Here is a 22,375-nt window from a genome sequence, read left to right as displayed (position 1 = left end):
CAGCCAGAGAGACACACAAGATGTCAGCCAGAGAGACACACAAGATGTCAGCCAGAGAGACACACAAGATGTCAGCCAGAGAGACACACAAGATGTCAGCCAGAGAGACACACAAGATGTCAGCCAGAGAGACACACAAGATGTCACCCAGACACACACAAGATGTCACCCAGACACACACAAGATGTCACCCAGAGAGACAAACGAGATGTCACCCAGAGAGACACACAAGATGTCAGCCAGAGAGACAAGATGTCAGAGACACACACAAGATGTCACCCAGGGAGACAAATGAGATGTCACCCAGAGAGACACACAAGATGTCAGCCAGAGAGACACACAAGATGTCAGCCAGAGAGAGACACACAAGATGTCAGCCAGAGAGAGACACACAAGATGTCAGCCAGAGAGACACACAAGATGTCACCCAGACACACACAAGATGTCACCCAGAGAGACAAACGAGATGTCACCCAGAGAGACACACAAGATGTCAGCCAGAGAGACACACAAGATGTCACCCAGACACACACAAGATGTCACCCAGAGAGACAAACGAGATGTCACCCAGAGAGACACACAAGATGTCAGCCAGAGAGACAAGATGTCAGAGACACACACAAGATGTCACCCAGAGAGACAAACGAGATGTCACCCAGAGAGACACACAAGATGTCAGCCAGAGAGACACACAAGATGTCAGCCAGAGAGACACACAAGATGTCAGCCAGAGAGACACACAAGATGTCACCCAGACACACACAAGATGTCACCCAGAGAGACAAACGAGATGTCACCCAGAGAGACACACAAGATGTCAGCCAGAGAGACAAGATGTCAGAGACACATACAAGATGTCACCCAGAGAGACAAACGAGATGTCACCCAGAGAGACACACAAGATGTCAGCCAGAGAGACAAGATGTCAGAGACACACACAAGATGTCACCCAGGGAGACAAATGAGATGTCACCCAGAGAGACACACAAGATGTCAGCCAGAGAGACACACAAGATGTCAGCCAGAGAGACACACAAGATGTCAGCCAGAGAGACACACAAGATGTCAGCCAGAGAGACACACAAGATGTCAGCCAGAGAGACACACAAGATGTCAGCCAGAGAGACACACAAGATGTCAGCCAGAGAGACACACAAGATGTCAGCCAGAGAGACACACAAGATGTCAGCCAGAGAGACACACAAGATGTCACCCAGACACACACAAGATGTCACCCAGACACACACAAGATGTCACCCAGAGAGACAAACGAGATGTCACCCAGAGAGACACACAAGATGTCAGCCAGAGAGACACACAAGATGTCAGCCAGAGAGAGACACACAAGATGTCAGCCAGAGAGAGACACACAAGATGTCAGCCAGAGAGACACACAAGATGTCACCCAGACACACACAAGATGTCACCCAGAGAGACAAACGAGATGTCACCCAGAGAGACACACAAGATGTCAGCCAGAGAGACACACAAGATGTCACCCAGACACACACAAGATGTCACCCAGAGAGACAAACGAGATGTCACCCAGAGAGACACACAAGATGTCAGCCAGAGAGACAAGATGTCAGAGACACACACAAGATGTCACCCAGAGAGACAAACGAGATGTCACCCAGAGAGACACACAAGATGTCAGCCAGAGAGACACACAAGATGTCAGCCAGAGAGACACACAAGATGTCAGCCAGAGAGACACACAAGATGTCACCCAGACACACACAAGATGTCACCCAGAGAGACAAACGAGATGTCACCCAGAGAGACACACAAGATGTCAGCCAGAGAGACAAGATGTCAGAGACACATACAAGATGTCACCCAGAGAGACAAACGAGATGTCACCCAGAGAGACACACAAGATGTCAGCCAGAGAGACAAGATGTCAGAGACACACACAAGATGTCACCCAGGGAGACAAATGAGATGTCACCCAGAGAGACACACAAGATGTCAGCCAGAGAGAGAGACACACATTATATATATATATATATATATATATATATATATATATATATATATATCAGTTATCCTATAGAGTAGATTCTCATCTACATACTGTGTATAGTGTATGGTAGATACAGCATTTATCCTATTGAGTAGATTCTCATCTACATACTGTGTATAGTGTACAGTAGATACAGCAGTTATCCTATAGAGTAGATTCTCCTCTACATACCGTGTACAGTGTATGGTAGATACAGCAGTTATCCTATTGAGCAGATTCTCCTCTACATACCGTGTACAGTAGATACAGCAGTTATCCTATAGAGCAGATTCTCCTCTACATACCGTATACAGTGTATGGTAGATATAGCAGTTATTCTATAGAGCAGATTCTCCTCTACATACCGTGTACAGTAGATACAGCAGTTATCCTATAGAGCAGATTCTCCTCTACATACCGTATACAGTGTATGGTAGATATAGCAGTTATTCTATAGAGCAGATTCTCCTCTACATACCGTATACAGTGTATGGTAGATATATAACAATTATCCTATAGAGCAGAATCTCCTCTACTTGCCGTGTATAGTGTATATAGCAGTTATCCTATACAGCAGATTCTTCTGTACATACCGTGTATGGTAGATATAGCAGTTATCCTATAGAGCAGATTCTCCTCTACATACCGTGTAGAGTAGATATAGCAGTTATCCTATAGAGCAGATTCTCCTCTACATACCGTATACAGTGTATGGTAGATATATAACAGTTATCCTATAGAGCAGATTCTCCTCTACATACCGTGTACAGTGTATGGTAGATATAGCAGTTATTCTATAGAGCAGATTCTCCTCTACATACTGTGTATAGTGTATGGTAGATAAAGCAGTTATCCTATAGAGCAGATTCTTCTGTACATACCGTGTACAGTGTATGGTAGATACAGCAGTTATCCTATAGAGCAGATTCTCCTCTACATACCGTGTAGAGTAGATATAGCAGTTATCCTATAGAGCAGATTCTCCTCTAGTTACCATGTATAGGAGATACAGCAGTTATCCTATAGAGCAGATTCTCCTCTACATACCGTGTATATAGCAGTTATCCTATACAGCAGATTCTTCTGTACATACCGTGTACAGTGTATGGTAGATATAGCAGTTATCCTATAGAGCAGATTCTTCTGTACATACCGTGTATAGTGTATGGGAGATACAGCAGTTATTCTATACAGCAGATTCTCCTCTACATACCGTGTACAGTAGATACAGCAGTTATCCTATAGAGCAGATTCTCCTCTACATACCGTATACAGTGTATGGTAGATATAGCAGTTATCCTATACAGCAGATTCTTCTGTACATACCGTGTATGGTAGATATAGCAGTTATTCTATAGAGCAGATTCTCCTCTACATACCGTGTATAGTGTATATAGCAGTTATCCTATACAGCAGATTCTTCTGTACATACCGTGTACAGTGTATGGTAGATATAGCAGTTATCCTATACAGCAGATTCTTCTGTACATACCGTGTACAGTGTATGGTAGATATAGCAGTTATTCTATAGAGCAGATTCTCCTCTACATACCGTGTACAGTGTATGGTAGATATAGCAGTTATCCTATACAGCAGATTCTTCTGTACATACCGTGTACAGTGTCTGGTAGATATAGCAGTTATCCTATACAGCAGATTCTTCTGTACATACCGTGTAAAGTGTATGGTAGATATAGCAGTTATCCTATACAGCAGATTCTTCTGTACATACCGTGTAAAGTGTATGGTAGATATAGCAGTTATCCTATACAGCAGATTCTCCTCTACATACCGTGTATAGTGTATATAGCAATTATCCTATAGAGCAGATTCTTCTGTACATACCGTGTACAGTGTATGGTAGATATAGCAGTTATCCTATACAGCAGATTCTTCTGTACATACCGTGTACAGTGTCTGGTAGATATAGCAGTTATCCTATACAGCAGATTCTTCTGTACATACCGTGTACAGTGTCTGGTAGATATAGCAGTTATCCTATACAGCAGATTCTTCTGTACATACCGTGTACAGTGTATGGTAGATATAGCAGTTATCCTATACAGCAGATTCTTCTGTACATACCGTGTAGAGTAGATATAGCAGTTATCCTATACAGCAGATTCTTCTGTACATACCGTGTAAAGTGTATGGTAGATATAGCAGTTATCCTATACAGCAGATTCTTCTGTACATACCGTGTAAAGTGTATGGTAGATAGAGCAGTTATCCTATACAGCAGATTCTTCTGTACATACCGTGTAAAGTGTATGGTAGATATAGCAGTTATCCTATACAGCAGATTCTCCTCTACATACCGTGTATAGTGTATATAGCAATTATCCTATAGAGCAGATTCTTCTGTACATACCGTGTATAGCGTATGGTAGATATAGCAGTTACCTTATAGAGCAGATTCTTCTGTACATACCGTGTATGGTAGATATAGCAGTTATCCTATAGAGCAGATTCTCCTCTACATACTGTGTACAGTGTATGGTAGATACAGCAGTTATTCTATACAGCAGATTCTTCTCTACATACCCTGTACAGTGTATGGTAGATATAGCAGTAGTGTATGGCAGGCATAGTAGTTATTGTATAGAGCAGATTCTCTTCTACTCTCTGTCTGCAGTATATGGCGGTAGACATCACAGATGCTAGTCTCCAACTACCAGCTCAGGAAGAACCAAGAGTTACGGTTAAAGCCTGGGGAATACAAATTATATATTGGGCAGATCTAGTGTTATCCTGATGTACACACATGGTGGTTGATGCCGAATAGTCATGCTACAGCAAGACTTTTCTAATGATCTTTTCACACTTAGGTCAGTGATTGTGACAATGGGGCATTTCTCTACAGCTAGGCCAGTGACTGTGACAAGGAAACACCAATAGTAGAGAATATTTCACCAGCATCATAGACAGATTCTTTACTGTAAGAGCAGTGGACCATGGAAGTCACTTCCACAGGATGTAGTTATGGTGGATTCATTGTGCAAGTTAAAAGAGGGCCTGGATGACTTCCTCAAATAGAGAAATATTACAGGATAGAGGTTTTTATACGGATTGCTGGATTTGAACTCCAAATTTTTTCCCCTGACATGGGGCATTTGGCATCAGCCTCATGTGTTTTTTTTTTTTTTGCCTTTCTCCAGATCAACACTAAGGTAACAGGATGGACTTGATGGACCTGCGTCTTCATCCAAACTCATCAACTATGCTACTATGTGTATGGCCCCATCAGAGCTCAACTTGGGTGTACTGTTTCCACGTGCACATAGTTATCCTGTCCTGGAAGCAATGCTTCCTCATGGCGCCATCCAATGGAATAGCCACCATATACATTGAATTTGGCCTTTTGAGTCTCCATAGCAGTTATTACATGTAGAGCAGGGCAGCCGTGTTACTCAGTGTATGGAAGGCTGGGTAAATGGTGCATTTTAATGGCACAATAGAGTTTACTTCCAGACATGGTCACATTTGGCAATTTTGGTGCAGGACTGGATTTATTTTGGTTTTTTGTGGTTGTTGATTTTGTTAAATCAACAAACACCCAAAACCTGGCTTTACACCAGCCACATGACATGGAGCTGTATGGACACAAATACATTCTACAAGCTGCTGGTTCCCTGTTTGCTCTCTCCCTGCTCCTGAGCTGGACATGTCTAATACTCCACTCACATACTGCCTAATATTTCAGTTATACCCAAGGCAGGAGCCTCAATTCTACTGAATTCAATGTGCACTGAACTGCGGGAGAAATATTTTTATTTATGTGTAGCACTGCCTTGTGTGAACACAACCCAGAAGGGCCCCAAGCCAGACCTGCTTAGTTAAAAGCCCATCCGAAATCTCTTACTTGGAGGCTGAGAACGTTGGGAGAGAGTCTGTGACTGGGAGCCTGTGAGTGCAGACTCGGGCCCAGTACTGGTGCGGGCTCCTGAGCGTTGGGAGAGAGTCTGTGACTGGGAGCCTGTGAGTGCAGACTCCGGTCCAGTACTGGTGCGGGCTCCTAAGCATTGGGAGAGACTCTGTGACTGGGAGCCTGTGGGTGCAGACTTGGGCCCAGTACTGGTGCGGCCTCCTGAGCGTTGGGGGAGAGTCTGTGACTGGGAGCCTGTGAGTGCAGACTCGGGCCCAGTACTGGTGCGGGCTCCTGAGCGTTGGGGGAGAGTCTGTGACTGGGAGCCTGTGAGTGCAGACTCCGGTCCAGTACTGGTGCGGCCTCCTGAGCGTTTGGAGAGAGTCTGTGACTGGGAGCCTGTGGGTGCAGACTTGGGCCCAGTACTGGTGCGGGCTCTTAAGCATTGGGAGAGACTCTGTGACTGGGAGCCTGTGGGTGCAGACTTGGGCCCAGTACTGATGCGGCCTCCTGAGCGTTGGGAGAGAGTCTGTGACTGGGAGCCTGTGAGTGCAGACTCCGGTCCAGTACTGGTGCGGCCTCCTGAGCGTTGGGAGAGAGTCTGTGACTGGGAGCCTGTGGGTGCAGACTCGGGCCCAGTACTGGTGCAGTCTCCTATGGGCTGGGAGAGAGTCTGTGACTGGGATCCTGAGTGCCCGGGATCATGCACACTGCTGGTTTCTAACAAGGAGAAGAAATTTCGCAGTGTGTGTCTTTTCTCGTGTGGGATGCCTTTGGCCCGGAGAGATTGTGAGGACATAAAGGCAGGGGAGTTTAGGGACTGGCTTGAGGTGGCCTTCACCTGGGAGGCATCGAAGGCACAGTCTTCATTTGTGGAGGACCATAATGATAAGTCATCAGTGGCAGCATCACATGACTTTGGAGAGCTGGCCTCGGTCTCATAAGGGTCAGAGACAATGGAGCTTGTGAAGCTCCCAGACAGCGTGCTCCTGCTTCGGGATCGCAGTAGCTTTTGCCTTCGGCGCTTTTCTCTCAGAGCCCGGATCTTACTTTCCCGGTTTGTTCCAAGACAATCGTCCCACCACAGTTCGAGTTTTCCCTCCCAGGAAGCTGTCAACCTTTGACTTAATGGGTCTTTCCAGCTCTCTGGCCGGAAGGCCTCCAATTGGGGAGACGAGGGTGTTACCATTGATGGGACGAGCGTTCCCTGTTTCATACTCAGTCGCAGTTGTTCCCGCAGCCCCGACGCCTCCTGAATGCTCTTACTCATCTTCTCAGGAAGGAGATTGTGAATTTTGTATCGTGGACGGGGAAAAGTTCCTCTCCAAGTATAGGCTTTGCAGAAATCATGGAGGAACCTACTGAAACTCGTTGTAGAGCTGGCCCTGATCAAGCAGGAGGGGTGGGTGCTGGGAGACCCTTGATGCTTGGCTCTTGTGGGGTGGATGACCGCCTCATTGGCAGAGACTGACTGGTGGGAAGAGTCAGCAGCTGGCTCCTCCAAGATGGAGGGACATACAGAGGATCCTACTCTAACGCCAAAGGTGTCACTTGGTGTGTCGGAGGGATCCTGCAAAAGTTTCTGAATGAAAAGATCGCCATCCGCTGTTAACTGGAAAACTTGCAACTGATCTCCAGCCTGGTCAGAGGAAGCAGTCGCCAATCCTGACAGGAGAGACAAAGAAACAGATGAAGTAAAGAGACAGAACCCAGTGCAGACTCCTGAGAAAGCGAACAAAAGGAAGGTAAAACTGACAGGAGAGACTCAGAGAAAGATTCTCTGCACAATACAATGAACCTGGTCAAACTCAGCCATGACATGATGGGCAAGACTGGCACAAATTGTGCCCTCATGACCAATCAAACCTACAGAACACCTCTGTCCTGGGGGCAAACTGGCCTAGCTCTTCCTGGTGCTGAATGAGTTATATTTCAGCCCATACTCCAGCAACCAACTAGTGAACATGTGTACTGACCTGCCAGTGGAGACCGCAGTCTCTGGAGCACTGCATCATGGCGATGAGGTAACAATGGAGACAGATGAGCAAGAGACTCTGAAATCCGCGGCAGACATAGGGCTGGTAAAAGCAGCTGGAAAGGGCTAGTGGGGCGATCTGCAACACAAGGAACCTCAGAAAACAGGTGGAAGACCAGGCTGTCCATAGACAGAGCCATGTACAGAGAAGACGTACCTGAGTACTGCACCATGAGCGTTTCCTGACTGTGCTGAGTACCGAGCAGGATCTTGTTGGTGCCATCTGTAGCTCCACCAGGGATGACATTGATGTATGTTGGGGGTCCCTCCAGCATATGGTCCCATTTGGCCAGTGGCACTAGAGGAAATCGCTCATCCATGATGTACAGAGAGAACTGTGGAGAGAAATAAGAGTATGGCTAAGACCCCAAGTTGTGGAAACGCAGCTTTCTTTGTTGCAGATTTTGTTGCTTTTTCTTTTTTTTTTTACCCAAAGCCAAGATTGACCATAAAGGAATGATAAATATATAGAAAGCTCTTACAGCCCCCCTTCTGCTTAATCCTCTCCTGGCTTTGGCTCTCAAAACTGCAACAAAAACAAGCTGCGTTTCTACAACGTGGGGCCTTAGCCTCGGAGTATTCACACTGCGTTACATCCAGTATGGACTGGGAAAGCAGAAAAGGGTTGGAATACGTCGCTATGTCTATACAGAGGCACCCACTTCCACCTGCCGTTGTTATAACCATACCCACTTCTATACAGAGTCACCCACAACCGTCTGGTTGGTATACACTGCTGTACCTATACACTACTGTACCTATACACTACTCTATACAGAGCACCCACCTCTATGTATCTATACCTCTACATGTGCGTGGCTTAACAATCCTGAGGAGTAATTTACACAGTATGAATACACCCACATATAGATAATGTCTCCTGTGAGGTAGGAAGGCCTAGGTACACCAGTAAAGTATACTCCAGCATTGGTCTCTGCCCTATCACACAACATACAATAAGGCGGCTGCAGCTGGCACTACGCTGGGTATACTCTGCAGGGTCCGTACCTGAGTGCTCACCAGGCAGTACAATGGGTATACTCTGCGGGGTCCGCGGGATCTAGACCTGAGTGCTCACCAGGCAGTACGCTGGGTATACTCTGCAGGGTCTGTACCTGAGTGCTCACCAGGCAGTACGCTGGGTATACTCTGCGGGGTCCGTACCTGAGTGCTCACCAGGCAGTACGCTGGGTATACTCTGCAGGGTCTGTACCTGAGTGCTCACCAGGCAGTACACTGGGTATACTCTGCAGGGTCCGTACCTGAGTGCTCACCAGGCAGTACACTGGGTATATACTCTGCGGGGTCCGTACCCGAGTGCTCACCAGGCAGTACGCTGGGTATACTCTGTAGGGTCCGTACCTGAGTGCTCACCAGGCAGTACACTGGGTATACTCTGCAGGGTCCGTACCTGAGTTCTCACCAGGCAGTACACTGGGTATACTCTGCAGGGTCCGTACCTGAGTGCTCACCAGGCAGAATGCTGGGTATACTCTGCAGGGTCCGTACCTGAGTGCTCACCAGGCAGTATGATGGGTATACTCTGCAGGGTCCGTACCAGAGTGCTCACCACGCAGTACGCTGGGTATACTCTGCAGGGTCCGTACCCGAGTGCTCACCAGGCAGTACGCTGGGTATACTCTGCAGGGTCCGTACCCGAGTGCTCACCAGGCAGTATGCTGGGTATACTCTGCAGGGTCCGTACCCGAGTGCTCACGAGTCAGTACGCTGGGTATACTATGCGGGGTCTGTACCCGAGTGCTCACCAGGCAATATGCTGGGTATACTCTGCAGGGTCCGTACCTGAGTGCTCACCAGGCAGTACGCTGGGTATACTCTGCGGGGTCCGTACCTGAGTGCTCACTAGGCAGTACGCTGGGTATACTCTGCAGGGTCCGTACCCGAGTGCTTATCAAGCAGTATGATGGGTATACTATACGGGGTCCATACCTGAGTGCTCACCAGGCAGTATGATGGGTATACTATGCGGGGTCTGTACCTAAGTGCTCACGAGTCAGTACGCTGGGTATACTCTGCGGGGTCCGTACCTGAGTGCTCACCAGGCAGAATGCTGAGTATACTCTGCAGGGTCCGTACCCGAGTGCTCACCAGGCAGTATGCTGGGTATACTCTGCAGGGTCCGTACCCGAGTGCTCACGAGTCAGTACGCTGGGTATACTATGCGGGGTCTGTACCCGAGTGCTCACCAGGCAGTATGCTGGGTATACTCTGCAGGGTCCGTACCTGAGTGCTCACCAGGCAGTACGCTGGGTATACTCTGCGGGGTCCGTACCTGAGTGCTCACTAGGCAGTACGCTGGGTATACTCTGCAGGGTCCGTACCCGAGTGCTTATCAAGCAGTATGATGGGTATACTATACGGGGTCCATACCTGAGTGCTCACCAGGCAGTATGATGGGTATACTATGCGGGGTCTGTACCTAAGTGCTCACGAGTCAGTACGCTGGGTATACTCTGCGGGGTCCGTACCTGAGTGCTCACCAGGCAGAATGCTGAGTATACTCTGCGGGGTCCATACCTGAGTGCTCACCAGGCAGAATGCTGAGTATACTCTGCGGGGTCTGTACCTGAGTGCTCACCAGGCAGTACGCTGGGTATACTCTGCAGGGTCCGTACCTGAGTGCTCACCAGGCAGTATGATGGGTATACTATGCGGGGTCCATACCTGAGTGCTCACCAGGCAGTACAATGGTATACTCTGCAGGGTCCATACCTGAGTGCTCACCAGGCAGTACGCTGTGTATACTATGCGGGGTCTGTACCCGAGTGCTCACCAGGCAGTATGATGGGTATACTCTGCAGGGTCCGTACCTGAGTGCTCACCAGGCAGTACGCTGGGTATACTCTGCAGGGTCCGTACCCGAGTGCTCACCAGGCAGTATGATGGGTATACTATGCGGGGTCCATACCTGAGTGCTCACCAGGCAGTATGATGGGTATACTATGCGGGGTCCGTACCCGAGTGCTCACCAGGAAGTACGCTGGGTATACCATGCGGGGTCTGTACCCGAGTGCTCACCAGGCAGTACGCTGGGTATACTCTGCAGGGTCTGTACCCGAGTGCTCACCAGGCAGTACGCTGGGTATATACTCTGCGGGGTCTGTACCTGAGTGCTCACCAGGCAGTATGATGGGTATACTCTGCGGGGTCCATACCTGAGTGCTCACCAGGCAGTATGATGGGTATACTCTGCGGGGTCCGTACCTGAGTGCTCACCAGGCAGTACAATGGTATACTCTGCAGGGTCCATACCTGAGTGCTCACCAGGCAGTACGCTGTGTATACTATGCGGGGTCTGTACCCGAGTGCTCACCAGGCAGTATGATGGGTATACTCTGCAGGGTCCGTACCTGAGTGCTCACCAGGCAGTACGCTGGGTATACTCTGCAGGGTCCGTACCCGAGTGCTCACCAGGCAGTATGATGGGTATACTATGCGGGGTCCATACCTGAGTGCTCACCAGGCAGTATGATGGGTATACTATGCGGGGTCCGTACCCGAGTGCTCACCAGGAAGTACGCTGGGTATACCATGCGGGGTCTGTACCCGAGTGCTCACCAGGCAGTACGCTGGGTATACTCTGCAGGGTCTGTACCCGAGTGCTCACCAGGCAGTACGCTGGGTATATACTCTGCGGGGTCTGTACCTGAGTGCTCACCAGGCAGTATGATGGGTATACTCTGCGGGGTCCATACCTGAGTGCTCACCAGGCAGTATGATGGGTATACTCTGCGGGGTCCGTACCTGAGTGCTCACCAGGCAGTACGCTGGGTATACTATGCGGGGTCTGTACCCGAGTGCTCAACAGGCAGTATGATGGGTATACTCTGCGGGGTGCGTACCTGAGTGCTCATCAGGCAGTATGAGGGGTATACTATACGGGGTCCGTACCTGAGTGCTCACAAGGCAGTACGCTGGGTATACTATGCGGGGTCTGTACCTGAGTGCTCACCAGGCAGTACGCTGGGTATACTATGCGGGGTCTGTACCTGAGTGCTCACCAGGCAGTACGCTGTGTATACTATGCGGGGTCCATACCTGAGTGCTCACCAGGCAGTACGCTGGGTATACTCTGCAGGGTCCGTACCTGAGTGCTCACCAGGCAGTACGCTGGGTATACTATGCGGGGTCTGTACCTGAGTGCTCACAAGGCAGTACGCTGGGTATACTATGCGGGGTCTGTACCTGAGTGCTCACCAGGCAGTACGCTGGGTATACTATGCGGGGTCTGTACCTGAGTGCTCACCAGGCAGTACGCTGTGTATACTATGCGGGGTCCATACCTGAGTGCTCACCAGGCAGTACGCTGGGTATACTCTGCAGGGTCCGTACCTGAGTGCTCACCAGGCAGTACGCTGGGTATATACTCTGCGGGGTCTGTACCTGAGTGCTCACCAGGCAGTACGCTGGGTATATACTCTGCAGGGTCCGTACCTGAGTGCTCACCAGGCAGTACGCTGGGTATACTCTGCGGGGTCCATACCTGAGTGCTCACCAGGCAGTATGATGGGTATACTCTGCAGGGTCCGTACCCGAGTGCTCACCAGGCAGTACGCTGGGTATACTATGCGGGGTCTGTACCCGAGTGCTCAACAGGCAGTATGATGGGTATACTCTGCGGGGTGCGTACCTGAGTGCTCATCAGGCAGTATGAGGGGTATACTATACGGGGTCCATACCTGAGTGCTCACAAGGCAGTACGCTGGGTATACTATGCGGGGTCTGTACCTGAGTGCTCACCAGGCAGTACGCTGGGTATACTATGCGGGGTCTGTACCTGAGTGCTCACCAGGCAGTACGCTGTGTATACTATGCGGGGTCCATACCTGAGTGCTCACCAGGCAGTACGCTGGGTATACTCTGCGGGGTCTGTACCCGAGTGCTCACCAGGCAGTATGCTGGGTATACTCTGCGGGGTCTGTACCCCCGTGCTCATCAGACAGTATGATGGGTATATTATACGGGGTCCATACCTGAGTGCTCACCAGGCAGTACGCTGGGTATATTATACGGGGTCTGTACCTGAGTGCTCACCAGGCAGTATGATGGGTATACTATGCGGGGTCCGTACCTGAGTGCTCACCAGGCAGTACACTGGGTATATACTCTGCGGGGTCCGTACCTGAGTGCTCACCAGGCAGTATGATGGGTATACTCTGCGGGGTCTGTACCCCAGTGCTCATTAGGCAGTATGCTGGGTATACTCTGCGGGGTCTGTACCCCCGTGCTCATCAGACAGTATGATGGGTATATTATACGGGGTCCATACCTGAGTGCTCACCAGGCAGTACACTGGGTATATTATACGGGGTCCATACCTGAGTGCTCACCAGGCAGTACGCTGGGTATATTATACGGGGTCCATACCTGAGTGCTCATCAGGCAGTATGAGGGGTATACTATACGGGGTCCATACCTGAGTGCTCACAAGGCAGTACGCTGGGTATACTATGCGGGGTCTGTACCTGAGTGCTCACCAGGCAGTACGCTGGGTATACTCTGCAGGGTCCGTACCTGAGTGCTCACCAGGCAGTATGATGGGTATACTCTGCGGGGTCTGTACCCCAGTGCTCATTAGGCAGTATGCTGGGTATACTCTGCGGGGTCTGTACCCCCGTGCTCATCAGACAGTATGATGGGTATATTATACGGGGTCCATACCTGAGTGCTCACCAGGCAGTACGCTGGGTATATTATACGGGGTCCATACCTGAGTGCTCACCAGGCAGTATGAGGGGTATATTATACGGGGTCCATACCTGAGTGCTCACAAGGCAGTGTGCCGGGTTGGTCTCCCACAGACAGCGAGGCAGTATCACTCGTTCTCCTTTCTGACATGAAGACTCCTGCCCAATACGAAACAGCTCCTGGCCTTGAGAATTGGGAACCTGTGCAGACAAAGGGTTAATGTGATGCACAACCTATAGGTCCTTTGCCTGGACATCTGATGGCGACACTCACTCTGATATCTGCAAACTGAACCCCCGTCCGGTCAGCAAAGGTCAGCACCCGAGGGTGTGATGTGAAGTCGCTCCACCTCCAGTAAGGGTCATCACGGAAAAACAAGGTGTCAGAGTCCTGTCGTACCTGCTGCAACCTACCAAAAATAGAAGGGTTAATCTATGCATCGCACAGGCACAGAAACACACAAAGTGGATGTGACAGAATAAAGGGGAGCGCCGCGCTTCTTACCCAGTCTCCACACTCCACAGGTACAGGCTACCACCTTCTGTGCACACACAGAACTCCGCTGCAATGTGTGGACTGCAAGACAAAACAGGAATCCTGTATGAAAGGCCCAAACCCAGCAAGGGACTGAATGTGGCACAGGCTGCAGTCTGGGGGGGGAAGGGGGGGGTCTGTACTGCCATGAAGCAGCTGGAGACCCCCCCCCCCCCCCCTCTTATAGCATGATTGTTACCTGGCACTGACATAGAGCATCGTCCTCTGCCCATGGTGTAACATACGTTACCTGGCACTGAGGCAGAGTGTGGTCCCCTACCTGGTACTGAGGCAGAGTGTGGTCCCCTACCTGGTACTGAGGCAGAGTGTGGTCCCCTACCTGGTACTGAGGCAGAGTGCGGCCCCCTCCTCCCCACAGTGTAATATACGTTACCTGGCACTGAGGCAGAGTGTGGTCCCCTACCTGGTACTGAGGCAGAGTGTGGCCCCCTCCTCCCCACAGTGTAATATACGTTACCTGGCATTGATGCAGAGTGTGGCCCCCTCCTCCCCACAGTGTAATATACGTTACCTGGCATTGATGCAGAGTGTGGCCCCCTCCCCACAGTGTAATATACGTTACCTGGCACTGAGGCAGAGTGTGGTCCCCTACCTGGTACTGAGGCAGAGTGTGGCCCCCTCCCCACAGTGTAATATACGTTACTTGGCACTGAGGCAGAGTGTGGTCCCCTACCTGGCACTGAGGCAGAGTGTGCCCCCCTCCTCCCCACAGTGTAATATACGTTACCTGGCACTGATGCAGAGTGTGGTCCCCTACCTGGCACTGATGCAGAGTGTGCCCCCCTCCTCCCCACAGTGTAATATACGTTACCTGGCACTGATGCAGAGTGTGGTCCCCTACCTGGCACTGATGCAGAGTGTGGCCCCCTCCTCCCCACAGTGTAATATACGTTACCTGGCACTGATGCAGAGTGTGCCCCCCTCCTCCCCACAGTGTAATATACGTTACCTGGCACTGAAGGAGAGTGTGTCCCCCTCCCCACAGTGTAATATACGTTACTTGGCACTGAGGCAGAGTGTGGTCCCCTACCTGGCACTGAGGCAGAGTGTGCCCCCCCTCCTCCCCACAGTGTAATATACGTTACCTGGCACTGATGCAGAGTGTGGTCCCCTACCTGGCACTGATGCAGAGTGTGCCCCCCTCCTCCCCACAGTGTAATATACGTTACCTGGCACTGATGCAGAGTGTGCCCCCCTCCTCCCCACAGTGTAATATACGTTACCTGGCATTGATGCAGAGTGTGCCCCCCTCCTCCCCACAGTGTAATATACGTTACCTGGCACTGATGCAGAGTGTGCCCCCCTCCTCCCCACAGTGTAATATACGTTACCTGGCACTGAAGGAGAGTGTGTCCCCCTCCCCACAGTGTAATATACGTTACCTGGCACTGAAGGAGAGTGTGGCCCCCTCCTCCCCACAGTGTAATATACGTTACCTGGTACTGAGGCAGAGTGTGGCCCCCTCCTCCCCACAGTGTAATATACGTTACCTGGCATTGATGCAGAGTGTGGCCCCCTCCTCCCCACAGTGTAATATACGTTACCTGGCATTGATGCAGAGTGTGGCCCCCTCCCCACAGTGTAATATACGTTACCTGGCACTGAGGCAGAGTGTGGTCCCCCACCTGGCACTGATGCAGAGTGTGCCCCCCTCCTCCCCACAGTGTAATATACGTTACCTGGCACTGAGGCAGTGTGGTCCCCCACCTGGCACTGATGCAGAGTGTGCCCCCCTCCTCCCCACAGTGTAATATACGTTACCTGGCATTGATGCAGGTGCTTGGGTTCTTTGTACTCAAAATACTAAGAAGTTTTGGAGGATCTTGAGCTGAGAAACTCCAAGAGGCCAAGTGGAAAGAGGATCGAACACCAACCATCACTGCAGATAAAGGAGTGAGATTGAGCAACTGGTCATTTACACGTCACTCCCACCAATACATAGTATATAGTGACCGGTCATATCCACCCTCCCCACCAATACATACTATATAGTGACCGGTCATATCCACCCTCCCCACCAATACATACTATATAGTGACCGGTCATATCCACCCTCCCCACCAATACATACTATATAGTGACCGGTCATATCCACCCTCCCCACCAATACATACTATATAGTGACCGGTCATATCCACCCTCCCCACCAATACATACTATATAGTGACCGGTCATATCCACCCTCCCCACCAATACATACTATATAGTGACCGGTCATATCCACCCTCCCCACCAATACATACTATATAGTGACCGGTCATATCCACCCTCCCCACCAATACATACTATATAGTGACCGGTCATATCCACCCTCCCCACCAACACATACGATATAGTGACCGGTCATATTCACCCTCCTCACCAATACATACTATATAGTGACCGGTCATATCCACCCTCCCCACCAACACATAGTATATAGTGACCGGTCATATCCACCCTCCCCACCAACACATAGTATATAGTGACCGGTCATATCCACCCTCCCCACCAACACATACGATATAGTGACCGGTCATATTCACCCTCCTCACCAATACATACTATATAGTGACCTGTCATATCCACCCTCCCCACCAATACATACTATATAGTGACCAGTCATATCCACCCTCCCCACCAATACATACTATATAGTGACCAGTCATATTCACCCTCCCCACCAATACATACTATATAGTGACCGGTCATATCCACCCTCCCCACCAATACATACTATATAGTGACCGGTCATATCCACCCTCCCCACCAATACATACTATATAGTGACCAGTCATATCCACCCTCCCCACCAACACATACTATATAGTGACCAGTCATATCCACCCTCCCCACCAATACATACTATATAGTGACCAGTCATATTCACCCTCCCCACCAATACATAGTATATAGTGACCGGTCATATCCACCCTCCCCACCAATACATACTATATAGTGACCAGTCATATCCACCCTCCTCACCAATACATACTATATAGTGACCTGTCATATCCACCCTCCCCACCAATACATACTATATAGTGACCAGTCATATCCACCCTCCCCACCAATACATACTATATAGTGACCGGTCGTATCCACCCTCCCCACCAATACATACTATATAGTGACCGGTCGTATCCACCCTCCCCACCAATATATACTATATAGTGACCAGTCATATCCACCCTCCCCACCAATACATACTATATAGTGACCAGTCATATCCACCCTCCCCACCAATACATACTATATAGTGACCGGTCGTATCCACCCTCCCCACCAATACATACTATATAGTGACCGGTCGTATCCACCCTCCCCACCAATACATACTATATAGTGACCAGTCATATCCACCCTCCCCACCAATACATACTATATAGTGACCGGTCGTATCCACCCTCCCCACCAATACATACTATATAGTGACCGGTCGTATACACCACCTGCCCCAGCACCACATCCAGCCACCCCCCAACCAATAGATACAACTGGCCTATATAGAGAAGGGTCTTACTCTGGTCATAGCGTCCTGCGCTCACTTGTTGGATTCGCTCTTTCAGCTCATAAATAGCCGCATCTCCTTGTAATTTCACTCCAAGTTCATCAGACTCATCCAATAGAACCTGCTGAAAGTCTGAGCCAAGTTAAGGCAGTAACATCCAGAAAGAATCTACACTAGGTCCAAAAGTGTGAATACCGCCCACCTGTAGAGACAGAAGATCCCTCGCCCTCTACAAGCACACAGTAGATAGAATACCCCCCACCAGAAAATAGTTCACCCCACCTCGCTCCCTTACACAGGAGGCATAGAACCCCAATATAACAGAAAAAAAACAGAGACCAAAGACCGCTCAAAACGGAGGCCAGAGGTGGGCTAGACATGATGGTGGTGGGGTGTGGGGGGGTTACATAAAAAGAACATTTGGTAATTTATGTGGGTGATACATAAAGAGGACACTGCATTGGCATGGGCAGGATACAAAGTTTGTTCATAGCCGCTCCTCGTGGATAGATGAGGCAGCCACACGGTGTCCCAGGGTAAGACATCCAGGTTAAAGCACCCCCTGTAAGAGAGGCCTGAAACTGCAACGCTTTCCAGTCCTCAGTCATGCCATCATTCACTAGCTCTGCCAGTAATTCTGGAGGCACATCCTGAAGCCAATCACGGGTAAAATAAGAGAAGGAACGTACAAGGTAATTGGCGTGAGCGAAAGGACAACTGCAACAAGAGAAAACATACAATATATATATCTCTTAGAAACCAAAATAATATAAAACACACTAAGACAAAAAGGATCCAATGGAGAGAAGGGCAGAAAGATACAGATAAATCAAGACTAGGCGGAAAAGGAGAAACACCAGGAACTGACTGAGAAGAAGGAGGAATAGATAAGACACCAGGAACTGACTGAGAAGAAGGAGGAATGGATAAGACACCAGGAACTGACTGAGAAGAAGGAGGAATGGAGAAGAGACACCAGGAACTGACTGAGAAGAAGGAGGAACAGAGAAGAGACACCAGGAACTGACTGAGAAGAAGGAGGAACAGAGAAGAGACACCAGGAACTGACTGAGAAGAAGGAGAAATGGAGAAGAGACACCAGGAACTGACTGAGAAGAAGGAGAAATGGAGAAGAGACACCAGGAACTGACTGAGAAGAAGGAGGAATGGATAAGACACCAGGAACTGACTGAGAAGAAGGAGGAATGGAGAAGAGACAACAGGAACTGACTGAGAAGAAGGAGGAACAAAGAAGGGAATCACCAGGAACTGAGTGAGAAGAAGGAGGAATGGAGAAGAGACAACAGGAACTGACTGAGAAGAAGGAGGAATAGAGAAGAGACACCAGGAACTCACTGAGAAGGAGGAACAGAGAAGAGACACCAGGAACTGACTGAGAAGAAGGAAAAATGGAGAAGAGACACCAGGAATGGACTGAGAAGAAGGAGAAATGGAGAAGAGACACCAGGAATGGACTGAGAAGAAGGAGAAATGGAGAAGAGACACCAGGAATGGACTGAGAAGAAGGAGTAATGGAGAAGAGACACCAGGAATGGACTGAGAAGAAGGAGTAATGGAGAAGAGACAACAGGGACTGGCTGAGAAGAAGGAGGAATGGAGAAGAGACACCAGGAACTGACTGAGAAAGAGTAATGTAGAAGAGACACCAGGAACTGACTGAGAAGAAGGAGAAATGGAGAAGAGACACCAGGAACTGACTGAGAAGAAGGAGAAATGGAGAAGAGACACCAGGAATGGACTGAGAAGAAGGAGTAATGGAGAAGAGACACCAGGAATGGACTGAGAAGAAGGAGTAATGGAGAAGAGACACCAGGAACTGACTGAGAAGAAGGAGAAATGGAGAAGAGACACCAGGAATGGACTGAGAAGAAGGAGAAATGGAGAAGAGACACCAGGAATGGACTGAGAAGAAGGAGAAATGGAGAAGAGACACCAGGAATGGACTGAGAAGAAGGAGTAATGGAGAAGAGACACCAGGAATGGACTGAGAAGAAGGAGTAATGGAGAAGAGACAACAGGGACTGGCTGAGAAGAAGGAGGAATGGAGAAGAGACACCAGGAACTGACTGAGAAGAAGGAGGAACAGAGAAGAGACACCAGGAACTGACTGAGAAGAAGGAGAAATAAGAAGAGACACAGGAACTGACTGAGAAAGAGTAATGTAGAAGAGACACCAGGAACTGACTGAGAAGAAGGAGAAATGGAGAAGAGACACCAGGAACTGACTGAGAAGAAGGAGAAATGGAGAAGAGACACCAGGAATGGACTGAGAAGAAGGAGTAATGGAGAAGAGACAACAGGGACTGGCTGAGAAGAAGGAGGAATGGAGAAGAGACACCAGGAATGGACTGAGAAGAAGGAGTAATGGAGAAGAGACAACAGGGACTGGCTGAGAAGAAGGAGAAATGGAGAAGAGACACCAGGAATGGACTGAGAAGAAGGATAAATGGACCGGCGACAGTGATGAGATGACAGGAGGAGACACAGGGAACAGAAAGAGAAGCTGATAAAATGATGATAGAGGAGGAATGAAGAGATTCCTGAAGTGAAAAGTGAAACTAAAACCTAATCCTGGAAATAATAATGAATTTTTCTATAAATTATTAGGTCGTCTGAGGTCATAAATATTCGGTGGTTTGAGGGTCTGCATGACTGTATAGGGCCCCGTAGTCTTGGAAGCCCAGACATCCCGTTTATCGGCATCCTAATAAATGGTCCCATATGGTGCTCAGGATATTAGTCCCAGTATGTGGTTTCTACTGGGTAGAATTTATCGGGCCCCTCGGCCAGTGATTGGGAAAGGCCAGAAGCCAAACAGCTCTTAATAAAAGGAGGGGAAAATGCTGGATGTCTAAGCAGACCCCACCTCAATTACACCGAGTAACCAACATACCCTACAAACAAAAAGACATTGGGAAGCATCGCACATAGAAAGCATATATTATGGGGGCAATCTGGTTACAAGTATAAGGGACCTCCTAGTGCCCGATCGCTCCACGCGTTTCTAAATTCATCAGGAGAATCAAAATAACAAGCACTTGTGGATAGAACTGTTCCCGATGTCCTGGTGGTGGGCGCCAATACTTGGATAACTGCGGACGCCGATGTCTGTGCGCACTTCCCCTTATAAAGGACAGGCCCAGACTAGCGACACGCCTCTTACGCTGATGTCATAAGCACCCGGCCAATCAAACCACTGGACACACCCCCTTGCCTCAGAGGCTCGTCTGGAGATGGGCGTGTATGAAGATGGTGATTCGTGGCCTGGTGAACAGCGCAGATACATGAGAAATACAGCAATGAAAGACCAGTGGACGTGGAACTCGCAGATACAAGGGCCAAACCGAAACGTGGCAGACTGTCCACCAGCAACCGCCAATGTGCGGAAAGAGATCAAGTAATGGAGAGGAATAAATACTAAGAACTCAGCGGAAGCAGAACTCAGCGGAAGCAGAACTCAGCGGAAGCAGAACTCAGCGGAAGCAGAACTCAGCGGAAGCAGAACTCAGCGGAAGCAGAACTCAGCGGAAGCAGAACTCAGCGGAAGCAGAACTCAGCGGAAGCAGAACTCAGCGGAAGCAGAACTCAGCGGAAGCAGAACTCAGCGGAAGCAGAACTCAGCGGAAGCAGAACTCAGCGGAAGCAGAACTCAGCGGAAGCAGAACTCAGCGGAAGCAGAACTCAGCGGAAGCAGAACTCAGCGGAAGCAGAACTCAGCGGAAGCAGAACTCAGCGGAAGCAGAACTCAGCGGAAGCAGAACTCAGCGGAAGCAGAACTCAGCGGAAGCAGAACTCAGCGGAAGCAGAACTCAGCGGAAGCAAGATGGTAGGAGAAATCATGATAGAAATAGAAATACCACCCAAAGATCAGGGGTTACCCACTGGGAAGATCATACAATGAGTAATAGTAACAATGACATGAGGGGTGTAGTGGGGACCCGCAGGATGGGCTTACTCTTGGTATGGTGCGCTCTGCAGACACTGCATCAGGCTGGTCATCCGCTTGGAGTGTTCACGGATGTTACCCTATAAAAACATAGGCTGTTCAGAAATACAAGTAATAATGGGGGTGCTACTGTCATAGTGTCCCCCATCACTCTGTGTCATGTGGCAGTGTCTCCTATGTCTGATGTGTAATATTTGAGGTGTCACCGTTAGTAGGGAATCTCCCAGATGGCAGTGCGGCTCCAACAGTCGGCCCATACACTGGAAAGCAATGCTGTTATGATCCCAGCAAAAGTTTCCAATCTGTGGAATAGAGAAGGAAGAGTCAGTGCCAACCTAGACTACATACATACAAAACGCGTTCCAGCCCCCCTATACATGTACACCATGTGCTCAAGCCCCCAGCTGTACTGTATTACACTATTACCTCCATACTGTATTAGACTATTACCCCCGTACTGTATTACACTATTACCCCCCCGTACTGCATTACACTATTACCCCCCTCATACTGTATCACACTATTACCCCCCTCAAACTGTATCACACTATTACCCCCCGTACTGCATTACACTATTACCCCCCGTACTGCATTACACTATTACCCCCCATACTGTATTACACTATTACCCCCCGTACTGCATAACACTATTACCCCCCGTACTGTATTACACTATTACCCCCCGTACTGTATTACACTATTACCCCCCCGTACTGTATTACACTATTACCCCCCCGTACTGTATTACA

The 22,375-nt window shown here is 49.4% G+C and overlaps 1 protein-coding gene across 2 annotated transcripts in view; it reads right to left on the bottom strand.

Moving 5' to 3' along the window:
* Positions 1-5,649: 5,649 nt before the first annotated feature.
* The window catches only part of LOC142196987 (TATA box-binding protein-associated factor RNA polymerase I subunit C-like), a 55,333-nt gene continuing 38,607 nt past the window's right edge, over positions 5,650-22,375 (bottom strand). For both annotated transcript variants that reach the window (XM_075266976.1, XM_075266967.1), the window contains exons 5-15: positions 21,833-21,928; positions 21,636-21,706; positions 18,138-18,376; positions 17,672-17,791; positions 15,931-16,048; positions 14,119-14,190; positions 13,888-14,023; positions 13,686-13,814; positions 8,063-8,240; positions 7,847-7,984; positions 5,650-7,535 (exon numbers count right to left, since the gene is read on the bottom strand). In XM_075266976.1, coding sequence (XP_075123077.1) covers positions 5,842-7,535; positions 7,847-7,984; positions 8,063-8,240; positions 13,686-13,814; positions 13,888-14,023; positions 14,119-14,190; positions 15,931-16,048; positions 17,672-17,791; positions 18,138-18,376; positions 21,636-21,706; positions 21,833-21,928 — 2,991 coding nt within the window. In that variant the 3' untranslated portion in view covers positions 5,650-5,841. The remainder of the gene's footprint in view (positions 7,536-7,846; positions 7,985-8,062; positions 8,241-13,685; positions 13,815-13,887; positions 14,024-14,118; positions 14,191-15,930; positions 16,049-17,671; positions 17,792-18,137; positions 18,377-21,635; positions 21,707-21,832; positions 21,929-22,375) is intronic.

This window comes from Leptodactylus fuscus, chromosome 1, assembly GCF_031893055.1.
Source record: "Leptodactylus fuscus isolate aLepFus1 chromosome 1, aLepFus1.hap2, whole genome shotgun sequence".
NCBI lineage: Eukaryota > Metazoa > Chordata > Amphibia > Anura > Leptodactylidae > Leptodactylus > Leptodactylus fuscus.
This window is presented reverse-complemented; position numbering and strand designations above follow the sequence as displayed.